General features: G+C 43.0%; 1 protein-coding gene across 1 annotated transcript in view; it reads left to right on the top strand.

Moving 5' to 3' along the window:
* The window catches only part of Lonp2 (lon peptidase 2, peroxisomal), a 71663-nt gene extending 44485 nt beyond the window's left edge, over nt 1-27178 (top strand). Inside the window, exons 10-15 of the mRNA XM_050120817.1 lie at nt 489-615; nt 4330-4463; nt 18043-18185; nt 23348-23555; nt 23945-24135; nt 26769-27178. Of these exons, the coding sequence (XP_049976774.1) occupies nt 489-615; nt 4330-4463; nt 18043-18185; nt 23348-23555; nt 23945-24135; nt 26769-26990 (1025 nt within the window). The 3' untranslated portion in view covers nt 26991-27178. The remainder of the gene's footprint in view (nt 1-488; nt 616-4329; nt 4464-18042; nt 18186-23347; nt 23556-23944; nt 24136-26768) is intronic.
* Nucleotides 27179-27205: the final 27 nt, after the last annotated feature.

Here is a 27205-nt window from a genome sequence, read left to right as displayed (position 1 = left end):
GGTGAGATTTTTTTTCTTACAAAATTTAAGCTCATTGGGGCTTCTTAGTCTATAAGAATATGGTCTTTTTATTTTTATAAAATGTGAAGGTAAATCAAAACTTATGTAGTCTTATTCTGGTTCCAGTATTAGTTGAAGTAATGCTTAAGCTCATTCTGAATCTCAGGTCTACTGAATCTGCATTTGATTCATTAAAAATTGTGGCAGGGGCTACAGAGATGGTTCAGCAGTCTAGGGCACTTGTTGCTCTTACAGATGACCAGTGTTTGGTTCCCAACCTCCACACAGTGTACCAACTGTAACTCCAACTCCAAAGGCTCCTACACCCCCTTCTGATTTCTGTGGACACTAGACATGCACAAAGTACACCAACATACATGCAGCCAAAACATTCATACACATAAAATAAAGAAAATAAATCTTAAAATCCAAACAAGATGTGACATTGTTGAAGTCTGGCAGGTAATTACAGAACTCTTCTTTCCCAGGGTACACACAGGAGGAGAAGATAGAGATCGCCCACAGGCACCTGATCCCTAAGCAGCTGGAACAACACGGCCTGACTCCTCAGCAGATTCAGATCCCTCAACTTACCACCCTGGCCATTATTACCAGGTAAGATGGGACTGTTTTCCATGCCAATAATTTGCTGAAGGTCTGTGCACTGAAGAAATGTTTAACTGGCATCGTAGAGCATGAATTCCTCTAGCAACAGAAAACATTGCTGTAGCTGTGACTAACTCTGGATGAGGAAGAATTTCATAGTGAAACCATGTAGAATTGTCTTCATTACAAAGGATCTTCATTGAACCAGAGCTTCTACTTTGCCTTAATAGCAAACTAAGTATTAAATTAATAGATTAAGAACCAAACTCATGAAAAATATAGAAGTGCTCCTTTATGCATATTAAAAACTAGAGCCAAAGCCAGAGGTGGTGACTCACACTTTTAATCCCAGCAGGAAGGCAGAGGCAGGTGGATCACTTACTCCTAGGCCAGTTCTAGCTTGGTCTGCAAAACAAGGACTAGTACAGTCAGGGCTATAAAGAGAAACCCTGTCACGGGATAGGGACAAAAAAGCAAAACAAGCAAGCAAACAAACAAAAAGAACAAATCAAGCTGCTAATTTCAGACACCCATTTTGTGTTCGCCTTTTTCTTCTCTGAGAGTGTAAAAAAACAAAATACCAATCCTTGGAGTTTTTGATGTTGAGATTTAACACTGGAGCAGTAGAGACTGCGCTCTCGCAGATCTGCTGCCGCGTGCTTACACCTGAGACAAGTACCACGTGAATCCTCTTAGGCTGCCGTGGTGGTGCACGCCTTTAATCCCAGCACCAGGAGGCAGCGTGAGGCCAACCTGGTCTACAGAGTGAGTTCCAGGACAGCCAGAGCTGTGTAAAGAGACCCTGTTTCTTCCTCCACCCCCTTCCAAATGAGTAAATTTATAGGTCATGTGTTTGAATGAAAAATAGACCTTGTTGGGAATTTGTATTGACCATAGCCTCTTGCAGTTTTCCTCGCTCACTGTTACAGATCGATTTCATCATCCAACAACTTGAGTCTGCCAAGGACTCCAGCCACCCTTTCCTAGTAACCGTTGTTTTCAAGAAATGTGAAATTTCTCTCCATGCATGGCCTCTCTGACTGCCCCCTTGGTCTGTGCCAACTTTCTTCTAAGTCTCTCTAGTTAGATACAGAAAGTAGGACTAAGTTTGACCCAAGAGTTCTTTTTTCTTAATTTTTTTTTTTTTGACATGAACTATTTGGATAAAGCCAGGAGAAATAAACTGATTGCCCGGAGTCTTCCCGCAGTGACATTGCTGTGGACTTGTAACAAGCTGCTTGAACCTTTACGATACACCGGCACAGGGAGTGAGTGAGAAAATGCCTGGCTTGCCTACTTCTAAGAATGGTGCTGAAGAGTTCATATTTGTAGTTCCCAATTACTGCCTCCTACATGCTTGTTAGCGCAAAACAGTAAAAGCTGTAGACATTAGGGACTCTCATAAGCAGCCTTCCTACTTTCAATTCTTAAAAACAATGCACAGTGGCACACAGTGCAGCGGACACTGCTCTACTGAAGCTCCAGGCACTGAATTGCCAGATGCAGGAGACTGAAGATCACGGCCAGACCTATTCATCTGTTGCTGTGCGCTGTAGTCATGGCCCTTGGTGTTCTTGTCCCCTCCCCTCCCTGTTTCAAGCTGATTTGAACATTGTAGTTCTCAGGTACTTACTGAGCTCCACTTCCTTGTGAGAATGTCATTTGTTTTCATAGTCACTGTCCTATGAATTTATACTCCTATCTTATAGAGACATCTGAAGCCTGAGTATAATTGCTCTGAAACTTAATCCTACTGAAATTAGACAGAAGTACTTTCAGGTCTCCACACTATAAACAAACCTCTTCTTCAAACTGAATGTTCATTACCACTTCTCCAGGGCAGAGAATACACATCAGTAAGAGTGTGTTTACATCATGTGCACGAAGCCTTGGGTTCTGTCCCTAGTGTTGCCTCCCCCTCCCCACACTTGTTTCTGTTGACTTGCTTTTAAGGCTTTACTATTCTGGTTAGTTGTCTGTAGATAACCGTGGAATCCCACAGCCTTGCATCCAGCTCCATTACTAAACTGATTCAGGGGAAGCCTCATTAGTTATTTTTTTTTTCAAATTAACTTTATGCTTTAGGATGCAATGAAATGAGTTCCTTGTGGTATTTTCATACATGCCTATCTTTGTACTTTGTTCTTGCCTGTCCCTTTGTCCTCCCTCACTCTCCTTGTGGTCCCCTACTCTTTCCCACATTCCCTCTCTGCTTATACGGCATATCTCCACACTCCCCCCCTGGTTCTCTCCCTCTCCTCATAGTCTCTTCCCCTCCCCATCCCCCTTTCACTGTCATGTCGCACTCAGGCTCAAATCTAGAGTCTATATTTGAGAAAAAAATAGGTTATTCCTTTTAAGTATGGTTTGTTTCATTTAACTTGAGAGATTTCCAGATGCATCCATTTTCCTGCAAGCGCCATAATTTCTTTTGTTTTACTGCTTAATAAAATTCTTCTATGCCCGTGCACCACATTTACTTCATCGCCTGCTGATGGTCCCCTAGGCTGTTTTCATGCTCCGGCTACCGTTGGTAGCGCATTGCATTAATCAGCACGGGTGTGTAGGCATCTCTGTGGCACACTGACTTACAGACCCAGGAGTAGTATAGCTGCATCATCTGGTAATTCTGGTTTGGGATTTATGAGGGACCTCAACACCAGTGGTTCTCAACCTGTAGGTCATGAGCACTTTGCAAGGTCAAACGACCCTTTCACGGGTGACATCAGATATCCTGCGCATAGTAGATATTTACATGGCATTTCCTAACAGTACCAAGATTGCAGTTAGGAAGTAGCAATGAAATAATTTTATAGTTATGGGTCACTGCAGCGTGAGGAACTGTATTAAAGGGTTGCAGCCTTAGGAAGGCTGAGAACCACTGGAATACACTGTTTTCCATACAGTTTACCTTTTCCTCAGCATCCCTGTATCCTCACCAGCATCTGTTATTTCTTAATGACAGCTATTCTAATTGGGAGAGATGGAGCCTCAGTACAGTTTTAATTTGCGTTTCCTGGTGACTAAGAATGATGAACACTTCTTGGGTCTTTATTGGCCACTTGTGTTTCTTAATACAGAACTGTCTATTCAGCTCATTAGCCTTTTCTCGGTTTGTGATTTGGAGTGAGTTTTTTTTTTTCTGTTTGTTTTAATTTTATCTCTGTCTTAGGTTTTAGAGGGTTTGTTTGTTTGTTTGTGAAAAGTATACCAATTAGCCCAGGCTGGCCTCCAGCCTATGAGAATGACTCTTGGTCCCTCTACTTTTACCTCCCAAGTAAGTGCTGGGATGGCAGGTGTCCCCAAGCCCTGGCCCATTTCTCTGATCCTTTCAGCAGTAGTTCAAGACCAGCACATTTGAAACTAAATTACACTGACAGGTGTAGTCAGGAAGCTACTTAATATACACCAAGACACAAGTGGTGTGTAACATGCTGCCAGGCTCATTTTAAGCGTGTAAAATTGCAGGGCCAAAGGTCTGCTTTTAGATGAAGGGTAACAGTTCGAGATAATGTATGTAAAGGCAATAACTGTGGCTGAAGAGATATTTTAATAGTGAAAATACACTAATTTTAGTGAAATGTATTATGTTAGAGAAGTTAGGGGTTTTTTTAAATTAACTTTCAAATCTGCATTGTTTCTTTAGTGAAGGGGTTGGTTCAGTTTTACTTACAAGTGGTGTTTGTCAAAGATAAATAAATAAAACGTTTTCATTTGTAACAGATACACCAGAGAGGCTGGAGTCCGTTCTCTGGACAGAAAGTTTGGGGCCATTTGCCGGGCCGTTGCCGTGAAAGTTGCAGAGGGACAGTATAAAGAAGCCAAGCTGGGCCGTTCTGATGTGGCTGACGGGGAAGGTTTGTGGCCTTGTTCTGCTATTTCCAGTCTGGCAGCTAAAAGTAGATGGCACTATCCGTTGACCAAGGAGGGTATCAGATAGTCCTTGAAACAGTGATGTCTGGGTGGGGATGGAATAACAGAAGGCTTGCTGGGTTTCTCAAGTTTTTTTTTTGTTTTTTTGTGTTTTTTTTTTTTCAAATAACAAAGAGTTGATTCCTCTCCAATGTTCTTCAAAGTTACCATTTTAGTGATCTAGTATCCGTCTCCAGATTGCTATAATAGACGCTTTACATATGGTTTGCTGTTCTCTTTTTGGACCAGTGCAGGAAATTGTTCAAGTCTTTGTTATAAAGTTGTTAGAAGCCAAATGTGATGACAAACACCTGTAATCCCAGCATTCCTGAGGCTGAGGCAAGTTCAAAGCCATCCTGGTCGACATTGTAAGAATCTGTTTTAAAAATGCTGCTGCTGATGGTACATTTTAAAAAAATAAGCTGTCCAAGTCTTCCAACACATCGGTACACCAGAAGAGATCCGTGTGTTTTTCTCACACAGCTTCTTTTATCGATACACAATTAAATGTAATATAAACTTTCCTCGAGTAATTCTAGGGGGGTACTTCAGGAAGAGCTGTACCCTCTAGCTGTGTTAATGCACGTTTCCTTTGCTTCCCAGGTGAAATGTGTGCCCTTCTTTTCCCTGAACTTTAAGAAGCTTAGGTAAGCTTCAGTTCATCACAGCATGTTCTTTTGTGAACATGCCGTAGTAAGGAAGTAAACATTGCTCCATAGGAAGCAGACTTATTACAGTCCTGCCATTTCCAGAACGCTCTCCAGAATGCAGCCCTGTGACTGTGAGAGAGTTAAGTGCTCTTCGTGGCAGTCATAGTAGACCAGATGTTTTCCCAGTGCATAGGAGAGTGGGTGCTCACATGACCCTCTTGGTTCTGCGTCGTCTTACCTGCTCCCACCTTGCCTGGAACCTCACTGGTTCATTTTTTTCTTGAGACTAAACCTCCACTTTAGCTGAATTGGAGCTATATAGTTATGGTATATAGGGTATGAATATTGAAATCGAATTGTTTCTTATAAGGATAGCAGACTTCTGTTGTCTTTTGTATGGCTTGTGTCTCCCAAGTTCATCTGTTGGAAACTTCACCTCCAATGGAACAAGCGTTCCGAGGTGGTGAGGTGCTAGGGAGCTAGGGATGTAGCCCAGTGTTGGTGTGTTTGCATAAGATCTACAAGCCTGAGTTCTATCCTGATAAGTCATGAGGGCTCTTCCCTATGACGGGATTAGTGCATTATCTTGAGGACATGTATATTACATTTCACAGTAGTAGGTTCCTGGTGAATGGATGAATTTGGGTTTCCATCACCTCTGTCTCTCAGGAGCTCTTTTGTCATGTGACCTTTTTGCCATGTTGCACATAGACCTTCCTTGATGTAGTTCTTTGCTCTTAGATTTCTCAGTCTCCAAAATCATGAGTCAAACACATTTGTATTCACTATTAATTACCTGCTCCGGGGCATTCTGTCATAGCAGCACAAAACAGGCTAGGTCAGTTCTCACAGAACTTTCAGGCATACCCCAAATTCCTGAGTCTTTTTAGGATTTCATGGCTCAGGTCAGTTTGTTGTTGATCACCCCGTCCAATGCTGTAGACACTGAGGTTTCTGCTCTCTCTAACTGGCTAAATTTCATTGTATTTCTGTTTGTTTACATTATACTTCCAAAATTTTGTCAGCATTTCTTTATCAGGTTTCATTGTTCTCATCTTATTCTTAAAAGTTTTTACTTTTTCATTTCTCATTGTTTTAGTAGAAAGTTAGTAGAACTTGGTAGAGGAAATATAAAGATATTCAGATTATGCTTTAAAATCTGCCCTAACCTATAAACAGAAAGGCCATGCAGCAGCATGGAATGGCTCTTTCTCTTGTCTCTTTAGAACTGGGAGCTGTGCTCTTCCTGTACTCCAGTGTGCTCAACCCTTGGCCATCTAAGCCTCTGTCTGTTTTTGTATCTCTGATATAATAATAGCTGAAATGAAATGTGTACATTTAACACATTCAGAAAATTATATTTAAGATTGAGCTGGTGTTTTTAGAATTTTCAATACATACATAGGTGTCAAATGGAATTTTCCATAGCTATAATGCAGATTAATGTATGTATATATAATTTCTAATATTTGTGTTTATGTTATATTTACAAATAGTCAGGAACTTGTTCAATTGTTTATGAACATACAATTTTAATGAGAATAGTCATTTGGGTTTTGTTGTGATTTTATTTTTTTACTTACAGGTCATCTTGTACATGATTGTGTAGCTAGGCAAAACTGAGTAGCTAAGCTATATTTCCTGTAGTATCTATGTGCCTTCCTAATTAAGAAGACAGTTTATTTTTCAGATACTTTGGTTGTAGTTTTTATCAGAGGCACAGACATGGCCCTAGGTGGTTCTGATATCATGAAACACTGAGTTATTGTGAATGACTATCCTCCAGACTTAATAGAATAATTGTAAGGAATATTGTAATTATAGTGTATGTAGTATGTGATATAACTACTACACATGGATTCTTAGTTAGAATTGTCTTCATCTCTCTCTGTCTCTCTCTTTTGGTTTCTCAAGACAAGGTTTCTTTGTGTAGTCCTGACTGCCCTAGAACTTGCTTTATAGACCTTACTGACATTGAACTCGGAGATCTTCCTGCCTCTGCCTCCTGAGTACTGGGATCAAAAGTGTATGCCATCACCACCTAGCTGCTTTTCTTCTTTAATCCATTTTCCTTGCTTTCTTGGGTTTGGGGTAGCTTTGATCAATCCATCATCTGATCCAGCTGTAAGTCTGTCTGTGTCACCTGCCTGTTAAGACTGCTGCTGCTGTTGGGTGGGAATATTTGTTGTCTGCCATTTCTGTTCTGTTTACTTTATTTTTTGTCTTCTGTCAGTACAGAGCTACATTCTTGCTTCTACCTCTGAGTTCTGTCTCCAGACATATTTCTTGTTTTTCTCCTCCTCGTCCTTCTTCTATAATGTATCCTGTTTCTTAGTATTCATTTTTCTTTGTTTGTTTTCTTCCTTCCTTATAATTGAAAATATAAAGACCATAGCAATCATTGTCCTCTGAAAAGGGTGATATTTTCTTTTCACAAATCAGTAGGGACCAGCAGGCCACTTTTGATACTGCCAAGAATTCATTTTAGACTTCGTAGGATTACTCTCTGACTTAGCTTTATTCCTAAAATATGATCCTCTAGAACATGGTTCTCCAAGAATGCAGCTCTTACTGCTGATGTGACCCCTTATTGTACATTCTCAATTTTGAGTCTAGCTGGGCCTTTACTGCCTGCTTCTTTTTCCGCTTGGGTTTCTGGAATCCCACGCTGAACATGCTCCAGTTAGGAGCTGGTCACATTAGGGAAGGAAGAATTTCTAGGCAAGTTTTCTAGTTCCTTTGTCAATGAAGCCAACTCTGTTTCGACACACTCGACTTCTCATAGTTACTTTAAGTCCTTTCAAGACTGGAAACACAGCTTATCTTCTGAGCACTCTGCAGTATGGCAATGCTCAATTCTAGCCCATGGCGCCAAGTAAGGAGAGAGAAAGATCCATCTGGGTCTGGAGAGTTGTAGCTCAGTGCTGAGAGTACACACTTGGCCAAAAGACAGAGGTAGGGGCTAGGCTACCACCACTTAGCATGTGAGTCCCATCACAGCGCTCCTCCGCTGACACTGTTCCTTACCTCCTCCATCCAGCTAGCAGCTTAGCTCCCAGTCCACAGGGGTATACGAGCTGTGCTCTCTAAGAGAAAAAGCGAGGGGTTGGATTTTATTTACCTGAAGACAGGCTTGTCTTCCCACAGTAAACCTCTGTGCCCTGTGTTGGGCACAGGATGCTGGGATGGCAAGACCACTGTTGAGGACAGCCTGTGTAGTTCAGTGTGGATCCCGATTGCCTGGGGCGCATTTTGATTTGTGTTATTTCGCTTGTGCCAGTCCGGCTGTCCTCCAGAAGGTGTACTTACAGTGACTCGGCCTAAGGCAAATCCTGGATCTACCGCCCTACCACATCCTCTCTAGGCACCACCACAGTTTAAAATGCATCAGAATAAAAGATTTGAATTCTCTCGCTTACAACTTCTCACTCATTCGCTTTAATTCTTGCAGGCAAGCACAGCCACAGCAGGAATGGCGTGGGTTAAGAGGCGGTTACCCCCCCCCCCCAGCGCTCATTCTTAGGGAAGGGTCCAGATGTCCTCAAGGAGCGCTGCTCTGCACTAACGGCTCTTCCTCACCCCACTCACCTCTTAGCCCCTCTCAGGATCCAGTTCTTCAGGAAGAGTTGACCTGTGGTGGCCAGCTAGCTGTCAAAGTTCTTTGTGGTGGCTTCCTGCCATTGACTTCAAGTTGAAAACATTCTGTGCTAGATATTCAAAGTGTACCCCCTTCCTAATCAAAACAGGAAGCTTTGCCTGCAGGAGCACCAGGGGCTTTTTAGTTTTTCAGCTTCTTTTCTGACTAGCCTCCACATTTGGGGATTTCCATTCTCCTGTCTGTTGCCGTAAGTGTAGTAATGAAAATAGTGTCAGGAACCAGAGCTCACACGTAATCTTAGCACTTAGGAGGAAGGAAGCAAGAGGGTAGACAGGAATTTGAGGCTAGCCTAGGCAACAGTATGAGACCTAGAATAAATAAAAAATAGTGTATATGATACTTCCACTTCTCAGCCTCAGTCATCACAGCTGGGCTCCGAGCTCCGCCCGTACCTGCCACTGTCCTCCGCGCTCATCCCGTGGTTTGCTGGGGGTGTCCCCCCCCAATGGCCTCTCCTGACCTCTTAGAGAGCCAAGCCTCAGTGGCTTTCCACAACCCATTCAGTCCTGCAGCTTTCATGCTGCCCAAAACAGCACCATGTGGGAGACCAAGTTCAGATGCCAGCTTGGGATGCATCCATGGCCCACTCTGGACCACACCTCTGTGCTGACCCCGAGGAAACCCTTCCCAGATTTTACCTCTATTATTTTGGTCTCTTCTTAACTGCAGCTTATTCTCTAGCCCTAGTCATCTAGGCATCATTTGTCACAGTGAAGGGAAAGTTCCAGTTACAATGTATCACAAGAATGGTCCTGGCAGAGTCTTCCCTTGGAAACGTCACAGGCCAGGTCTCTGTTATTTGTGTGTCTCTCAGCACTCTGTCCTCTAAGCTCCCACAGCAGTTCATTCGACTTTGAGAAATGACTTTTCCAGCCCAAAGTTCCAGAATCCTTCCCCAATATGGACACCATGACCAAAAGCAATTGCAGGGAAGAAAAGGTTTGTTTATTGTATTTCCATACCCTAGTCCATCATTGAGGGAAGCCAAGCAAGGAACTCAAAGCAGGAATCTGGAAGCAGGAAGCGAAACAGAGACCATGGAGGTACGCTGCTTACTGAATTCCCTTTCGTGGCTTGCTCAAACATTTCCTTAGAAGGCCCAGGCCCATCTGCCCTGGGGCGGCACCACTCACAACCAAGAAAATGCCCCACAGACATGCCCACCGACCAGTCTGACAAAGGCACTTCCTCAGTTGAGACTCCTCTTCCCAGGGAACTCTAGTTTGTATCCCATGGGCAGAAACTAACCAGCACAGCCGCTCAGCTGGATAAGTCCCCAGCAACTGAGCAGTTACCGCAGAGCCCCTGTGGCCAAGACAGGCTTAGTGAGTCATTCTGAGAAGACGTTTGAAGAGTCCTGTGCTCGGGACACAGCATTGTTAGGATGCCTTGGTAATACACACATTCGATGCAGCTCTTTCCAAATTCCAATTGCCTTGATGTGCGGTTTTGATTTTGAAACAGGAGTTCAGTGTCTCACTATGCTACTGAGGCTGACCTCAAATTCACAATTCTCCTGCCTTAGCCTCTTAGTTGCTAGGGTTATAGGCATGGCCACCATGCCCGGTACAACATCCTATTTAAAAGAAATGAAAAAAAAAGAGTGTTCATATCACATAGAATTGAAAGAAGAAGTAGGTAAGTCTTGAGGAAGAAGTAAGTAGTTTTTCATCGTTGGGCTAGTGAGACTCACGCCATCCTGCACATGAAGGTCCCACGGGCGGGTCTTTAGATATGCACGTGGGTGGGAATGGAATGGCAGGATATGTTGTATTTCATGTTGCAGTTTTTAAAGAACTGCCAAACCGTTTTATTCTGACTTTGGACTTGTTGACTTCAAAACTTGCTAGACTGCTGTCATAATTGAAATCGTATGAAATTGGCCTAGGAACAGAAGTACAGATAATGTGATGGAGTAGAGACACAAAGAATAAAGGCTACCGTGGTGAACTGTGTTTTAGCAAGGACTCCAAGCCCTTACAATTAGGAAAAGATGCTCTTCAACAAGTGGTGTTGGGAAATCTTGATGTCCACATGTCACCAAGGAATGAAGCTTAGCTCGGATGTCTAGTGCTGATATGAACTGGAAATGGACCAAGCTCTACACTGAAGGACCAGTGCTGTAAGCTTACCTTTAAAGGAGCCCCGGGAGGACTTTCACTGATACTGTAGTTGACACTCTTTACAGGAATGCTACCAGAATAGGAACCAAAAGAGAAAAGTGAACTGACCATCATCACAGTTAAAATTTTGTGTATTGGACTGGAAAGGTAGCCTGGGGAGTAAAGTGCTTGCTGCCAATCCCGACAACCCGAGTCCCATCCCTGGGACCCAGCTGGTGGGCAGAGAAAACTGACTCCTGCAAATTGTCCTCTGACCTTCATCTATGCACGGTGTGTAAGCATGTTCACACACACGTGCATGCACACACACACAATAAATAAAAGTAAATACAGTTTTTTTAGAAATTTGTATATAAAATGACATAATTAAAAGGAGAGCAGGGCTGCGTAGGAAAAGGTTCTTGCTAACAATCTGACAACTTGAGTTCAACCCTGACCCCTGCTAGTTGTCCTCGGACCTCCATGCCTGCACCACGGCCTACATCCATCTGTACACATCCACACATAAAGTAAATTTAGAAAGTTATAAATGAAAGTGAAGAAAGTCTACACAGTGGAATGAAACACTTGTAAGTTGTACATGATAAAGAATTTATACCCAGGGCATATAAAGAACAACAGTGTAATTGCATAGAAACAGGCCAATTAAAAACAGGCCAAGTATTTGAGTGGATACTTCTTTAACAAAGATGGACAGATGGTCCATGACGACACGAAAAGATGCATAAGATCATAGTTCGCTGGGTAAATGCACATGACAGCTACAGAGAGAGCCACCACATGCTGAGACTGGCTCTAGTAGCGTTAAAGGATGTGTTAGTGTTGGCCATGAACATAGATAATGTTGCCCTAAATTCCATGTTCCAATGTAGAAGCAGTTTCATAGGGTTTTTTTTTATAGTTGTATAGAACAAAGAAAGTCATAAATCAAGCTAACTTTAAAATACATTGGTAGGCCAGGCAGTGGTGATGCACACCCTTAATCCCAGTACTCAGGAGGCAGAGGCAGGTGGATCTCTGTGAGTTCAAAGCCAGCCTGGTCTGCAGAGTGAGTTCCAGGATGGCCAGGACTGTTACACAGAGAACCCTGTCTTGAAAAAACAAAACAACAACAAAAACTTGGTAGTTCCATCACAGAAGCAGATACATCAAGATGAGGGTAAGTTTTCTGTAGGCCCAAGATGCTATCTGATGACATCCTTCACTCTTGGATAGGTGGAACTAGTGTTCCCCTCTTGACAGCTTCTACACGATTTTTGGTGGTGCTGGTTTGGCCTTTGTTGTTTTCATTTCACAAGGTGTTGGTTCAGATACAGACTGGGGCAAGGAATGGCTGTTCCAGAGGCTAAAACTAGCTCAAGGTAAAGTAATTAACCTCTGAACCTACAAAATTTCAGTCTTCACAGCACTGAGCTTCAGATCAGCCCACCAATCTCTGCAGACACGGAAGTGCCTTTCCAGGAGGTTTTTTTTTTTTTTTAAATATAATTTTTTTATTGAAAAAAAAAAGATTTCCGCCTCCTCCCCGCCTCCCATTTCCCTCCCCGTCTCCCTTTTCCCCCCTCCTCCCTCTCCTCTCCCCCCCCCACTCCTCTCCCCCTCCCTCTCCAGTCTGAGGGGCAGTCAGGGTTCCCTGCCCTGTGGAAAGTCCAAAGTCCTCCCCGCTCCATCTTGGTCTAGGAAGGTGGACATCCAAACTGGCTAGGCTCCCACAAAGCCAGAACATGAAGTAGGATCAAAACCCAATGCGGAATTCTACCAGAACTTCCAAGAAGACCTAATACCTATACTCCTTAATGTATTTCACAATATAGAAGCAGAAGAGTCATTGCCAAATTCCTTTTATGAAGCTACAGTCACTCTGATACCAAAACCACACAAAGACTCAACCAAGAAAGAGAACTACAGGCCAATCTCACTCATGAACATCGACGCAAAAATCCTCAACAAAATACTGGCAAACTGTATCCAAGAACACATTAGAAAAATTATCCATTATGATCAAGTAGGCTTTATCCCAGAGATGCAGGGCTGGTTCAACATACGAAAATCTATTAATGTAATCCACCATATAAATAAACTGAAGGAGGTTTTGTTTATAGCTAGACACAGCTTCTTTTCCGAAATTTTCGTTCACAGGTGCTGGGTTTGTGACAGCTCAGGGTGCGGCTCAGGGAAGCAGTTGCCTAGCATTTGCGGGTTGACTCCCAGCCCCAAGACAGGTCACCTGCTTGGACAGATCACCTTACGGAGGTACTGTTCTAAGGAAAGATTTGTTTGAAAGGCAGTACTCTGGGCTTTTAGAGACCTGCTACAATTTCCTGAGGTTTATACTCTAGAATCTTTCTCTTTACCTCTCCTTTAAAAAAAAAAAAAAAAGAAGAAGAAGAAGAAGACAGAGTCTAATGTAGCCCAGCTAGCCTCAGACTCAGTATGTATCCTTGAACTTTGGCTACTCTTGCCTCCTGTGCTAGAATTACATGCATGTGTCACCACCTTTTTTTTTTTTTAATGTGGTGCTAGGATCTGGATTGCACCCTACCAACTGAGTTACATTGCCAGCCCCTTCCTCACCTTCCAGAACCTCCCCTTCTTTGCCCCTCGCGATTTTTCGATAGCTCTGAGACCTACTTTCATCAGAATCATATTCAGTGGCAGAGGGAAAGGGGAAGGGCACACCTGCAAGTCTCTCCACAGTAACTGACAGCTGCTGAGGGCTCTGTAGCTGGAAACAGCTCAAGAGTGTGCCTGGTCCCTGGGAAAGTCACCCACTCCAGCTCTGCCTGCATCTGTACCAGCATCCACACTGGAGCCCCCTGTGTTGTGTGCTTCCCCGCTACCTTACTGCAGTTTACTGTCTTGAATTTTCTCTGACCATCTTGGCCATATCCTGAATTAACTTAAAACAGTCTGGATTATCTAGAGCTCCCTCCAGCACATCCCCTTCCTGCTTTCCCATCTGTACCCCACTGAGTCCGGTGAGTGCTGCCTAATGGATATGCCAAGTGGCTTTTCTGCATCTCCTGAGACAGCCATGTTCTGTCTTTTGAGTCTCTCTATATAATTTATAACATTTATTGATTACATGTATTGAACCATCCCAGCATCTTAGTTGGAGTTAAATCCAACTTGATCATGGTGAATGATCTTTCTAATATGTTCTTGAATTCAATTTGCAGGTATTTTGCCAAAAAGATTTGCATCTAAGTACATTAGAGAAATTTTTTTTAACTATCTTTAGTATCAGGGTAATACTAGCTTTATAAAAAAGGGGGGGGGAGTTGGTGATATTTCTTTCTTTGCTATTTTATTGACTAGTTTTAGACATATTATTGTTCTTTGAAGGTCTAGAGAAATACACCTGTGAATCCATCTGGGCCTGAACTTTTTCAGTGTAGGGAGATTTAATTACTACTTCAATCTCACTGCTTGGAACAGATTTGTTTAAATTGTGTAATCTTGACTTGGCTTAATTTTTATAGGTCATATGCATCTAGAAATTCATCCATTTCTTATAGATTTTCCAATCTAGTAGAATATATATTTTTAAAGTAAGACCAAATGATATCTGGATTCCATTAGCATTTCAAATAATGGCTTCCTTTTCATTCCTAATTTTATTAAGTCTTTTCTCTCTTGCTTTGTTTGGCTAAGGGTTTGTCAACATTTTCAAAGAACCATTTTTTGTTCCATTGATTCTTTGTGTTTGTGTGTTTCCATATCATCAGTTTTGGCCCTGATCTTAATGCTTTCTTTCTGCTGACTGTCTTGGGGGTTGTCTTGTTTTCCTAAGGCCCTAAGGGATCATTCATTATTTATTTGTAACCTCTCTGATTCTTCCTGTAGACACCTAGAGCTATAAACTTCTTTTCCTCCGTCTGTTTTTCTTATGTCTCATAAGTTTGGGAATGTTGTGTTTTCATTTTCATTTGATTCTAAGAATTTTTTTTGTTATGTTCTTGACTCCTTTAGAGATGCACTCATCATTCAGTAGGGCATTAATCTCCAGGAGTTTATATATGACCTAGTGCTTCTCTTACTGTTGATTTGTGGTTTTATTCCATTCTCATGAATATGAGGAATTATTTCAATTATCCTGTGTCTGTTGAAGCTTGCTCTGTCCTAATAGATGATCTATTTTAGAGACAGCTCCATGGGTTTCTGTGAAGAATGTGTATCCTATAGAATGTTCTACAGTGTCTGTTCAGTTCATTCGATCTGTAATCATTCAATTACATAGTTCTCTATTTTTAATTTAAAATTTTTAACGTTATTTAATGTATTTGGAAAAGAGATGCCACAGAAGGCATTTAGGACAGCAAACGGTTAAGATCAGAAAAGAATCCCCTCTGTCATAATTGAAACACTAAATATATAAAACAAAAAGTATACTGAAAGAAAAAGTAAGAAACACCAAGCTACACAGACACAGGCCCATCATAAGAGCAACAGATTAATCAGCTGAAACTTTAAAAGCCAGGAGGGCCTAGACAGATGTAGTTCAAATTCTAAAAGACAGTAACTACTAACCCAGACTACTATACCCATTGATTCTATCTGTCATAATTGAAGGAAAAAGAAAAACTCTCCACGATAAAAATAGACTAAAGGAATGTATGAGACAAAACAGAGGCACAATTTCCTGCAGTTTTTAAGACACTGTATGCCCAGCGCGGTAACACGTCCATTCATTATTCCCAGCACTCAGGAAGGGCAGCTCTTTCTCAGTTTGAGGCCCACCAAGTCTATAGAGAGAGTTCCACATAGTGAGAGCCTGTTTAAATACAGGTATTAATTTAGATATTGTGTGTGTGCATACATGTGCACATGCATGCGTATAGAAGTCAGGTGCACTGAAGGGAGTCGGTCCTCTTGTGGGCCTGGGAATTGAACCTGTCAAAGCTGGCTGTGGTGCCTTTATCGCTGAAGCTGTCTCTCCAGTGTACAGGTTTGGAGGGTTTGATTTCTGTTTTGTTTGCTTGTTTTTTATTCTATGTGTGAGGATGTTTTGCCTCTTTTACCCACATATATACTTGTGCACTTCATATTTGCCTGGAACTCAAGGCAAGAAGAGGCTTTGGGTCCCTTGAAACTGGAGTTATGGAAAGTTGTAAGCTACCATATGGATAATGGGAACCAAACCCAGATCCTCTGAAAGAATAGCAAGTACCCTTAACTACCAAGCCATCTCCCTAGCTCCCCTGACCCCTACAGTTTTAAACCTCAACTTTTTTTAGGTCTGATTGCAGGTCATGTAATATCTCTCACCTGAGGAATTACAAAAGCTGATGGGGGAGGTAACCTCTGAGCCCAGCATGGTCCAGCCCCCATGTGCCAACCCCAGACAGAAATAAGTGTGTTTTACTTTATCGTCCAAGCAGCCTGCTCCTGTAAAGAGAAGCACCTCACCTCGGCTTCTGCATCTTTCACTGCAGCATGCCCAATGATTTATGGGCAGGTAATAACCTTAAAGATGAGCTTTATCCTTACAAAAGAGCCACTGCCAGCTAGGCACCATGGCATACGCCCTCAGCCCCAGCACTCAAGAGTGAAGCAAAAGGATCATGAGTTCGAAGCCAACCAAGACTACATAGCAAACCCCTGTCTTTTAAAAGCACAAACATACGAGCAAAACCCATACATAGATCATGAGGTTCTATCATTTCCAGGTTCACATTGCCCATCAGAAAGTGAGACAGGACTGGTGGGGAAAGTCCTATATATGTGTTGCTTTTATTGGTTATTGAATAGAACAAAGAAGCTGCTTTGGCCTGTGATAGGGCAGAATAGAGCTAGGCGGGAAAACTAAACTGAATGCTGGGAGAAAGTAGGTGGAGTCAGTGAGATGCCATGGAGCCACTGGAGGAGTCAGACTTCAGCGGTAAACTGCAAGCCTCATGGCAAAATATAAAATAATAGAAATGGGTTAATTTAAGATAAAAGAGCTAGCTAGCAATATGCTTAAGTGATTGGTCAAGCAGTGTTTTAATTAACACAGGTTTATGTAATTATTTCAGGTCTGAGCAGCCTCCACCAACACAGGACACCTACAGAAATGGTGGCACAAACCTGTAATTACAGCACTCAGGAGGTTGAGGCAGAGACTGAATATTTGAGGCCAGCCTCTTCTACATAATAAAACTCTATCTCCAAAAACATAAGAAAGAAAGTACAACACCATATCAAACTCCTCTAAGAGGGAGTTGAGTTTGTGCCAGGCTCAGGTTATACCGATCCGATAGCACTATACTATACTAAGTAATGTACTGTGTCTGCACCTTCAGCCTCTGGTCTCCACGGCCAGTAGTTGAGCTGTGCCTGCTGTTCATTGTTGTTTTGTTTAACAGTGAGCTAAGTTTTGGTCTAAAACGTCATATGTGCTAAGCGAGCATGCGCGCAGTGAAAATATCCCCAGCTGCTTTTACTTACTTGTTTGTTTACACTACTCAGGGTTTCACTGTATGGCCTTTGCTGTCCTGGAACTGGCTATACAGACCAGGCTGGCTTCAGATTCAGGTCTGCCTGCCACCTCCTAAGGGCTGGGATTAAAGGCGTGCACCATTGTGCCTGACTTCATATCTTTGAGGCAGTCTCACTAAGTTGCTCAGATTGCTCTTAAATTCCCTCTATAACCCAGGGAAGCTTTGAACTTGTGATCTTCCTGCCTGACCTTCCAAGTGCTGAGATATAGTCCATTTTACCTACTCAATATCACTACATAGCAGGTGTTTGTTGTTTTTGACAGGATCTTATTTAATAGCCCAGGCTAACCTAGGATTTTCAGCAGCCCTCCTTCCTCAGCTTCCCAGCTGCTGGATGGCTTGAGTCACCACACTGCATTATTCTCAGTGAGAATTTATATGTGAAAAGAAGATAGTCAGTCTGCCTCTTGTGAGGGGCAGAGACAGTAACCACGTAGAGGCACTTGTGAATACTCCCGTAAGGGCTTTGAAAGACGACTTCTCCTCCTGTGACAGGTGAAGGTGGTCTGTGCCCGTAAGTGCACAGGGGACTGGAGCGCGGTAGTCACTGTGCCTCCGGTTACACTTTCCCACTAGCTCTCTGGGGACCTGTACGTACGTGTTTCTCTTAGGGTGCAGAGAGCACGTGCTGGAAGCTGCGAAGCCTGAAGCCATTGGTGACACTGCGGACTTGGCCCTGCCACCCGAAATGCCAATTCTCATCGACTTCCACGCGCTGAAAGACATCCTGGGGCCACCAATGTATGAGCTGGAGGTGAGAACTCTCATATCTATGTTTCCACTGGCGCTTGCTTGGTATCGGGCAAGTAGAGTTGTGGTTTCTGAGGCTGAAGTTCTGTCTTAAAAGGGAAATCTCCCTGTGTACTGTCACATGTGGTGGTGTGACTCCATAGGGAAAGAGCCATGTCGGCTCCGGGGCAGCTAGGCTGACTTGACTCAGTCATCCCCTCCATCTCATGATTGACTCATGCTTGTGGCCTTGCTGCTGCAGAAGAATCCTAGCTTCTGTTGTGTGCATCTTAATCAAAGATGTCTTGTGCTACTGAGGGCTTGGGGAGAAGGTGGGGAATCCACATGATCCCCACTGTCTGAAAGCAAGAGTCCAGCTTTAGTGTCAGACTGGGGCTCCCGCCCACCAGATAACGTATTTCAGGGTTAAGCCGAGTGCTGGGCTCACCCTATTACTGTCCTATTCTGCTTTTCCCTTTCCTACCTCACAGAAGGCCTGAGAGCCAGGACAAGCCGAGACGCAGATGGACATAGTTATAGAATAGGATGTTGAAGCCATTACAACATATTTGGGGAGTTTAGATGCTCCGGGTGCTTTCCTAGGAAAGGTTTGTAAAGATGTCTAGAAAATAAATCTGTCAAACCATGCATAAGGCAGTCTCTCGAGCAAAACTTCAAAATCATTACCAGTGATGATGGTTTTCCTAAGGGCTTACAAAGGGGAGAAGAGAGACTCCCTGCAGCCATCTTCCTTGCTCCTGTATTAACTTCTGAGCTAGCTTTTCAGCTGACGAGCCTTCCCACAAAGCTCCCATTCACTGGAACAGTCCTTGTTTATTCCAGCAGATCTGGAATCGTACAACCAAAGGCATTTGGGTTCTTTGAATTCTTAAGATACCATGGATTTGAATTTCAAAGTGTTTAAAGAAAATGAGCTTAGTTTTCACTGTCAGAGTCAAGACGGGTTCTGATTCCATGTTCCATGGCCTCTTTCTCTAGACTTTCCAGAAAAGGCCCATCCCAGCAGTTCCCTGAGAACTGAAACAAAGGCTGACACTTGTTTCTGTCTGACTGTAGCCTTTCTCGGCTGATGTTGACTTTCTGCCATTTCAACAGTGCTGGCAGAGGAACAGCAGAAAGAACAGGAAGGAAAAGCTGTACACGTGGCTTAGTCATGCTCTTTGGTGTCATTTTATTTTCCTAACAGCATTTTAGCTATCATAATAGAATACTTGACCAGCTTGAATGTAAAGGAGGATTTCAGCGGGGTTTGCAGACCTCACTCTTGGTCACCCTCTGCTGACACTGTCTGCAGAGATAGGCACTTTGTCGACACACTTGTGGCCTGCCTCACTTTTATACCACGTTCTTCATCATTACGTGGTCTGTCAGTCACACCTATACTCCCATAATGTTTGCTGGGGCATTACTGGGACGCCATGGCTCCTTGTGAAGGGATCTTGATGGGTGCATGAGTCTTCCTCTGGACTAAGAGTCACAGAGAGGTCTCCACATTTGCAGAGATCATCTTAGTCATGGGAGGTAAAGCAATGTAAACGTGGCCACAACTAGATATGCAAATGGTCCTTAAGTATTGATCTTTGAAGTATTAAAACCAGTTGGGCTGAGCTGGGCAGTGGTAGCACACGCCTTTAATCCCAGGACTCGGGAGGCAGAGGCAGGTGGATCTCTGTGAGTTTGAGGCCAGCCTGGTCTACAAGTGCTAGTTCCAGGACAGGCTCCAAAGCTATGGAGAAACCCTGTCTCAAACAAACAAACAAAGAAAAAAAAACAGTTGGGCTGAAGAAACAACAGCAGGTTAAAGGAGATTGTCACCATGCCTGTTGTCCAGGGGTCAGTTCCTAGAACCCGCAGAGTTGTCCTCTGACCTCCACACATGTGCTTGGCATGCATGTGCATGTACACACGCGTGTTTTCATTTTTTTCTTTAAAAAAAAAATGCCACTAAGAGGCCCAGTCTAGTATCCATTAACCTTTTCTTGAAACATGTTAAATGTTTCCTCAATCTGCATATTAGCTTAATTGCCAGTTTGAGTGGGAAAATAACAACAATCAACCTGAGGGCTGGGGTTAGAGTTCAGTGGTACACTGCTTACCTAACAGGCACAAGGCGCTGACTTGACACTTTTATTCTACTTTGACACATAGTGAGAAAAACATTCTTTGTTTGTTTTGTTTTTTGAGTCAGGGTTTCTCTGTGTAGCCCTGGCTGTCTTGGAACTAGCTGTGTAGACCAGACTGACCTCAAACTCACAGAGATCCGCCTGCCTCTGCCTCCTGAGAGCTAGGTTTAAAGGCATGTGCCACCACCGCCCAGCGAGAAAAACATTCTTAAAAGGTTTGTGCGTGTTCGTGTGTTTACAGGCACATGTCACACTATACATGCAGAGGTCAGGGGACAGATTTTGGGAGTCAGTTCTCTCCTTTCACCATATGGATTCGTCTAGGGATCAAGCCATCTCTCCAACTCTAGAAAACAGCCCAGACCGCAAGGGTCCGCTTGTCTTAGTGGAAAGAACTGGTGACCCTACAATCAGTAGTAATAATGGGGGTCTAACAGGTATGCGCCACTGCATAAGCAGGGTTTGAGAATTGTTTTTGTTGAGTCACTTCTTAAGAAATGTTGTAAACTACAACTTGCTCTGTAAAAGGGCCAAGGGCTAGGCTTGCATTTAAGAGATGTTTGAACTCCCTATGTGCTTGATTGTTGAGTTTTATACGAGGACACAAAACCTCGGGACCCAAGTCTAAGAATGGCAGGATCTTCCCTTGGGTAATTGTACTACCCCTGGCCACAGGGATCCTCCGTTTGATCACCACTCCATTCTCCGCTCGTGTGTCATCCAGGTCGGCACTACTTTCTGCTGCAGGTCAGTCTCCACCTACTGTGAGTCTGATCTTTTCAGCCTGGCCACATCCATCCTTCCAGTTAACAGTCTCCCAGTCTCCTGCCCAGAATACCAAGATTATCCAGCAGACGGTGTTTCAAACAAACAAACAAACATGTGTGTGTGTGAATATGTGCACATGTCCACTTTCATGCCATGAGAGGACACCTGCCTTCCCACCTTGGTTTTGAGGTAGGGTCCTTCTTGGTCTTGACGCTATCTATATCAGGCTAACTGGTGTGCAGCCTTCCAGATGAGTCTCCATCTCTACCTCCGATTGCCATAGGAATGCTGGGAGTAAGTACACACTGCCACACTCGGCTTTTCACTTGAGCCTGGATTGAACTCAGGTCATCAGATTTACAGAGCAAGCTCTTTTACCTACTACATCATCTTCCCAGCCTGGTTTCTTTCTTTTTCAATTTTATGTGTATGAATATTTTACCTGAATGTATGACTATGTACCACTTGCATCCTTGGTGCCCATGGAGGCCTGAAGAGGGAATGGGATCCCCTGAAACTGGAGTGAACAGGCAGTTGGCTATGAGCTGCCATGTAAGTGTTAGTAGTTAAACCTGGATCTTCTACAAGACTCCTAAGTGATTTTGACTGCTGAGCTGTCTCCCCATTTTGCCTGGTTTCATGAAGCAACATGGTTAATAGTTTTGAGGATTCAGCTGTAAGAATTGATTGGCAGGGGCTGGAGAGATGGCTCAGAGGTTAGGAGCACTGATTGCCCTTCCAGAGGTCCTGAGTTCAATTCCCAACAACCACATGATAGCCCACAACCATCTGTTAGGAGAGCTGATACCCTCTTCCAGCCTACAGGCATACATACAGGCAGAACACTGTACACATAATAAATAAGTCTTTAAAAGTACACACAGGTATTAAAAAACAATTTTTTTTAAAAAATGTAATTGACAACTAATAAAACTGTAATAAATGGCTTATTGTGTTAAACATAACTTTGCATTCTGAAGATTATTCTTTAGGATTAGTTCATCCAGCCCTGGAAAGAAGTCATGCAATAACAAGAATAAGAAAATTGACCCCATACTTGTGTTTTTAAAGTCATGAACAGTTTTATCGTCTGGTTTTTTTTATTCTTAAACAGCACTGGCCTATCTTTTCCATCTTTCTCAATTAAATATAGCACAGAGCAGGTGCCAGTGCTAGAGGGAACTGACTGTGGTTGAGCTGGGCTGGTAGCCTAGGGTAGCTAAACCTGCTGCCTACCTGTGAAGAGAAAGGTCAGAGTTAGCTCTTATAGTAAGCTGACTCCCCAGTGGCTTCCCTGATGCCACCGTTTCCACTGCACACACCTGCTAGAGAAAGGCTGGGTGTGAGCATAGTGACACAGTACCTGACGGTGGAGAAGCCTCACATTGGACTGGTACTTGGTGACATACTGTACTTATTTCCTCTGGCACAGATAACACAACAGAATGGGCAGTCTGGAGACTGGAGTGCAGTCAAAGTTAGCATTGCTGTCTTTTTTTTTTTAAGATTTTTTTATTTATTATGTATATAACATTCCTTCCATGTATGCTTACATGCCAGAAGAGGGCACCAGATCTCATTACAGATGGTTGTGAGCCACCATGTGGTTGCTGGGAATTGAACTCAGGACCTCTGGAAGAGCAGTCAGTGCTCTTAACCTGAGCCATCTCTCCAGCCCCAGCATTGCTGTCTTTCAATTGTTACTTTGCATTTTCATATCTGGGATATGTTAACCTATAGCTTACCACCTAGACTCAAAATCCCAGCTAAGCAGCTTGCTCCACTTAGACTGCAGTCAGGCCGCACAGGGCTGTCCCATGCCCTAGTGTAGGGGATCACCAAGGAGTGGCAGTGTTCCTGCAGTAGCTGCAGAAAGCCTGTGAGAGCTGCTGCTGCTCCCTAAAGCAAGCGTACATACTGAAAACCCAGTCAGGCTTTGGATATGTAGAGGTGCACAGTCCAATAAAGATACACTGATAGAGCTACTGCTTCCTGAAGATGAAGGCATATATAATTGGACCCAGCTCTTGGAAGTCAGTTACTCACCCGTGTTCTAGGGCTATACTGCATCTGACAAATACTAAATAAGAAGTGTATGTAACTCTTGTGGCAGACAGCCAGATAGTGAGAGGGTATCTCAAAATAATGCCAGGTAGTAAGTTCTCAAAGTACTTAAGTTTGCGCTGGAAGGGTGAGTCTTACAGGACAGTATGATTAAATGCTCTGGAAATAATTTCTCCATCTTGACACAACTGATTGTTTTTCATCCTTCAAGGTATCTGAGCGTTTGAGTCAACCTGGAGTGGCAATCGGATTAGCATGGACTCCCTTGGGTGGCAAAATCATGTTTGTGGAGGCAAGTCGGATGGACGGTGAAGGCCAGCTAACACTGACTGGCCAGCTCGGGGACGTCATGAAGGAGTCTGCCCATCTTGCCATCAGCTGGCTTCGAAGCAATGCGAAGAAATACCACCTGACTAATGGTACATGGCCCAGCCACAGTGGGGACACAGCTGGGAAGGAGGGCCCTGGGATCATGATCCAGGAAGCATCTTACACTGTGTGACAAAGGTGACCCACTCAGTAACGTCCAGTGCTTGGCTTCTGAACGCCTATGGAGACTCTAGTGACCGTGATAGAGCTTTTTGGCTTAGTGCCTGAGCTAGAAACAAGAGCAAAGGTTTGTTTGAAATCATACTTAGAGTAGAATGAATCTTTCTGTCCAGACCTCACTCTAAGTGCACTATCCATTAATATTTTTGAAGGGTTCATTTACATACACAAAACACCTATTTTTGTGTTTGATTTTATTCAGAGAAAAAAAAATAGGTTTAGTTTTTCTACATTAAATTTCCTTTTTTCCTTTTTAAAGCTTTTGGAAGTTTTGATCTTCTTGACAACACAGACATCCATCTGCACTTCCCAGCTGGAGCTGTCACAAAAGATGGACCATCTGCTGGTGTTACCATAGTAACTTGTCTCGCCTCACTTTTCAGTGGGCGGCTGGTGCGTTCAGATGTAGCCATGACTGGGGAAATTACTCTGAGAGGGCTTGTTCTTCCAGTAAGTATAGAAAACATTTATGTTCTTGTCATTTTTACTCAAATTATTTTTAAACTTTCATGAATAATAGTTTGCCTTCTTTAACACTCTGGTTTAAAATAGGCATTAACAATTTAGTACCTGTAACTAATTTTTATTTTAAACTTTGGGCCAAGTAAACGCAAACATCTCTCCCATGTTCCCTTGTCATCTAAAAAGATTTAAGGGGAAAATATTAGCATGGTTGGTAGGAAGGTCAGCAGCTTACCTGAACATCTGCAATCTCTCTCTAGTTAAAGGTGACTTGCATGTATATAAAGTTTTAAGCTCATCCACACTTCTTGAATTGAGACATCCTGGCACCTTACAGAAATCTTAGATTACTGTAATTGGCAAGACTCGGAGCAAAACTACCAGCATAAAAATGGGAACGGAATTAAAGTTGTCTGTTACATTTCAAAAGGCCTGACAGGTGGTGGTGGCACACGCCTTTAATCCCAGCACCTGGGACGCTCTGTGAGTTTGATGCCAACCTGGTCTACAGAGTGAGTTACAGGACAGCCAGGGTTGTCACATAGAGAAACCCTATCTCGAAAAACAAGCAAACCAAACAAAAACCAACATCTTAAAAAGCCTGCCCGTATCTGTGGGTCTTAGGTTCCAGTACATATCCGGATCCGTCTACACAAATGCTGTGGCTAAATACACAGGACTCAAGTATTAGGACTTCCAGTGACTAGGTGCCAGGACTTGTCTACAACAGACTGACAGATCCATGGCAAAAAAAGAGAAAAGAGCTAATGTTCTTTACTCTGCAAAATATGAATGAAAGTAGATTATAGGATTACCAGTTAGGATCATTAAAGGGGTCAGGCACACCTAAAACCCCAGCAACTCAGGAAGCCTGAAGCAGCATAGGCAACTTAGTGAGACCCAACCTCAAAGTGAAAAAGAGCCAGAGATAAGGCCCAATAGCAGAGGACTTGCTCAGCCTTAGTTCTAGCCACTACAACAATTGTACTCCAATATTTTCATTCATCCATGCAAGGACCATGAAAAGTGGTAGAATTTAAAAAAAAAAAAAAAAAAAAAAAGAAAGAAACAACTTACTAAGGCTGAAATAAAAAGGAGTCTTTTGCACTTGGGAGGCAGAGGCAGGCAGATCTCTGTGAGTTTGAAGCCAACCTGGTCTACAGAGCTAGTTCCAGGATAGGCTCCAAAACTATAGAGGATCCCTGTCTTGAAAAACCAAAAACAAATAAATAATAAATAAGTAAAATAAAAAGAAATCTTTTGGATTGAGTGTGGTTAGAGAATGACTAGGGAAATAATATACAGTATAGTCAGTCTGCCACATCCAGCATCCAGCAAATGGGAAGATGGACTACAACAAAGAGTAAAAGAAATAGCAGAGCATATCCTGGAGTAGAAAGAGTCCTCAGCCACTGAGAGCCACTGGATACACAGTGGAACAGTGTTACATACAGTGTCTTGTTCTTGCTCTCAGTCCAGTGCGAGTGTAAAAATAGACATTTCATACTGGAAGGACACAGTCAGTCTCAGAATTTTCTCTGAAGAAGGCACTCCAGAAAAGCGCAGTCTGGGCCAGGGTGACAGCTATGTAGGAAGGCCTAAAGCTAGCCAGTTAGGCTGAAGCTCGAATTTAAGGAGCAGGAGAACCTGCTTCTTTCTGTGTGATGCACAGGAGGCCCAAGTCCTCACCTGTGGGCTTTCCCAGTCTGTGTAGATAACCTCAAACATACCTTCTACTTCTAGGGCAAGTGATCCAACCTATCAATCCAGGCAGCAGCTTTCTTCTTATGCCTTAGCACTGAAATTCATGTAGCATCACTTCCATCAGAGGGAAGGGGGATCAGACTCCACCTTCTGTGAAGGAACCATTGGTTGTAGGAATAGCTTTTTGTTTGTTTTTAAATCACAAGAGGGGCCAGCCCTGGTGGCACATGCCTGTAATCCCAGCACTTGGGAGCAGGGAACAGAGGCAGACGGATCTCTGTGAGTTAAGGCCAGGGTAATCAACAGGGTAATTGTCACGAAGCAACAATTAAAAAACAACCAGAGCTAGTTTGGAGTGTTCTCATTTTTAGATGGCACAAAGGCCTTTGCTTTGTGGTAATGAAGACAATAATCTTGTAACACAACTGAACATCCTCTGTAAGATCAGTTCGTTTAACTTTAAAATCTTTATTTTATAAAAACAGAACTGTAGCAAATGATGTACATGTACACATTATATAACATTTACAGCAACATACTTATTTCTTCCATTTGTCATTTCTTCATGGTAAAAATTTCCAAAATTCTTTCTTCCAGCTAGGAATAGTATAACCAAGCTAATGTAATACTGTTACAGAATCAACCTAAATACAAGGTTGCAATCACACACACACACACACACACACACACACACACACGCATCCATAGACATCATAATTTCAGATTTTCTCATTAAAATATTTAAAATGGAAGCAACACCAACATTTTTTAGATAGACTACCATTAGCCTTTTTACTGGCATCCCAGCTCAGCTCATACCATAACCAAATGGGAGGTGGCTGAATACCCAAGCTCAGTGAGAAGCAAGTCCACTTGCAGACCATAACCCTTGATGGCTATCTTCTCTCGCCCGGCAGGTGGGTGGAATTAAAGACAAAGTGCTTGCAGCACACCGAGCAGGGCTGAAGCAGATCATAATTCCACAGAGGAATGAGAAAGACCTTGAAGAAATCCCAAGCAACGTCAGACAGGATCTAAGTTTTGTCACAGCAAGCTGCCTGGATGAAGTTCTAAATGCAGCTTTTGATGGTGGCTTCACTGTCAAAACCAGGCCTGGTCTCATTGACAGCAAACTTTAGACCCCAACATCTAAATTGGAATTTTAATTATGAGGTGCCAAGAGGTGCCAAGGCTGGTTTTAGGCACCAGTAAGAGTAAGCAAAATATCCCTAATTTGTGGACATAATCAATATAACAATGAGTCTGTTCAAGTAGCTGTTGATGTTTATTACAGAAATATTGGTTTAATAAAGAATTAAAACTAGAAGTGTGGTCTTCAGTGGGACTGGTGTCT

The sequence above is a fragment of the Alexandromys fortis genome, unplaced genomic scaffold (genome assembly GCF_014885135.2).
Source record: "Alexandromys fortis isolate MF-2015 unplaced genomic scaffold, M_Fortis_MF-2015_v1.1 scaffold_186, whole genome shotgun sequence".
Taxonomy (NCBI): Eukaryota; Metazoa; Chordata; class Mammalia; order Rodentia; family Cricetidae; genus Alexandromys; species Alexandromys fortis.
Note: the sequence above shows the minus strand (reverse complement) of the source record. Positions and strands in the feature narration are given on the sequence as shown.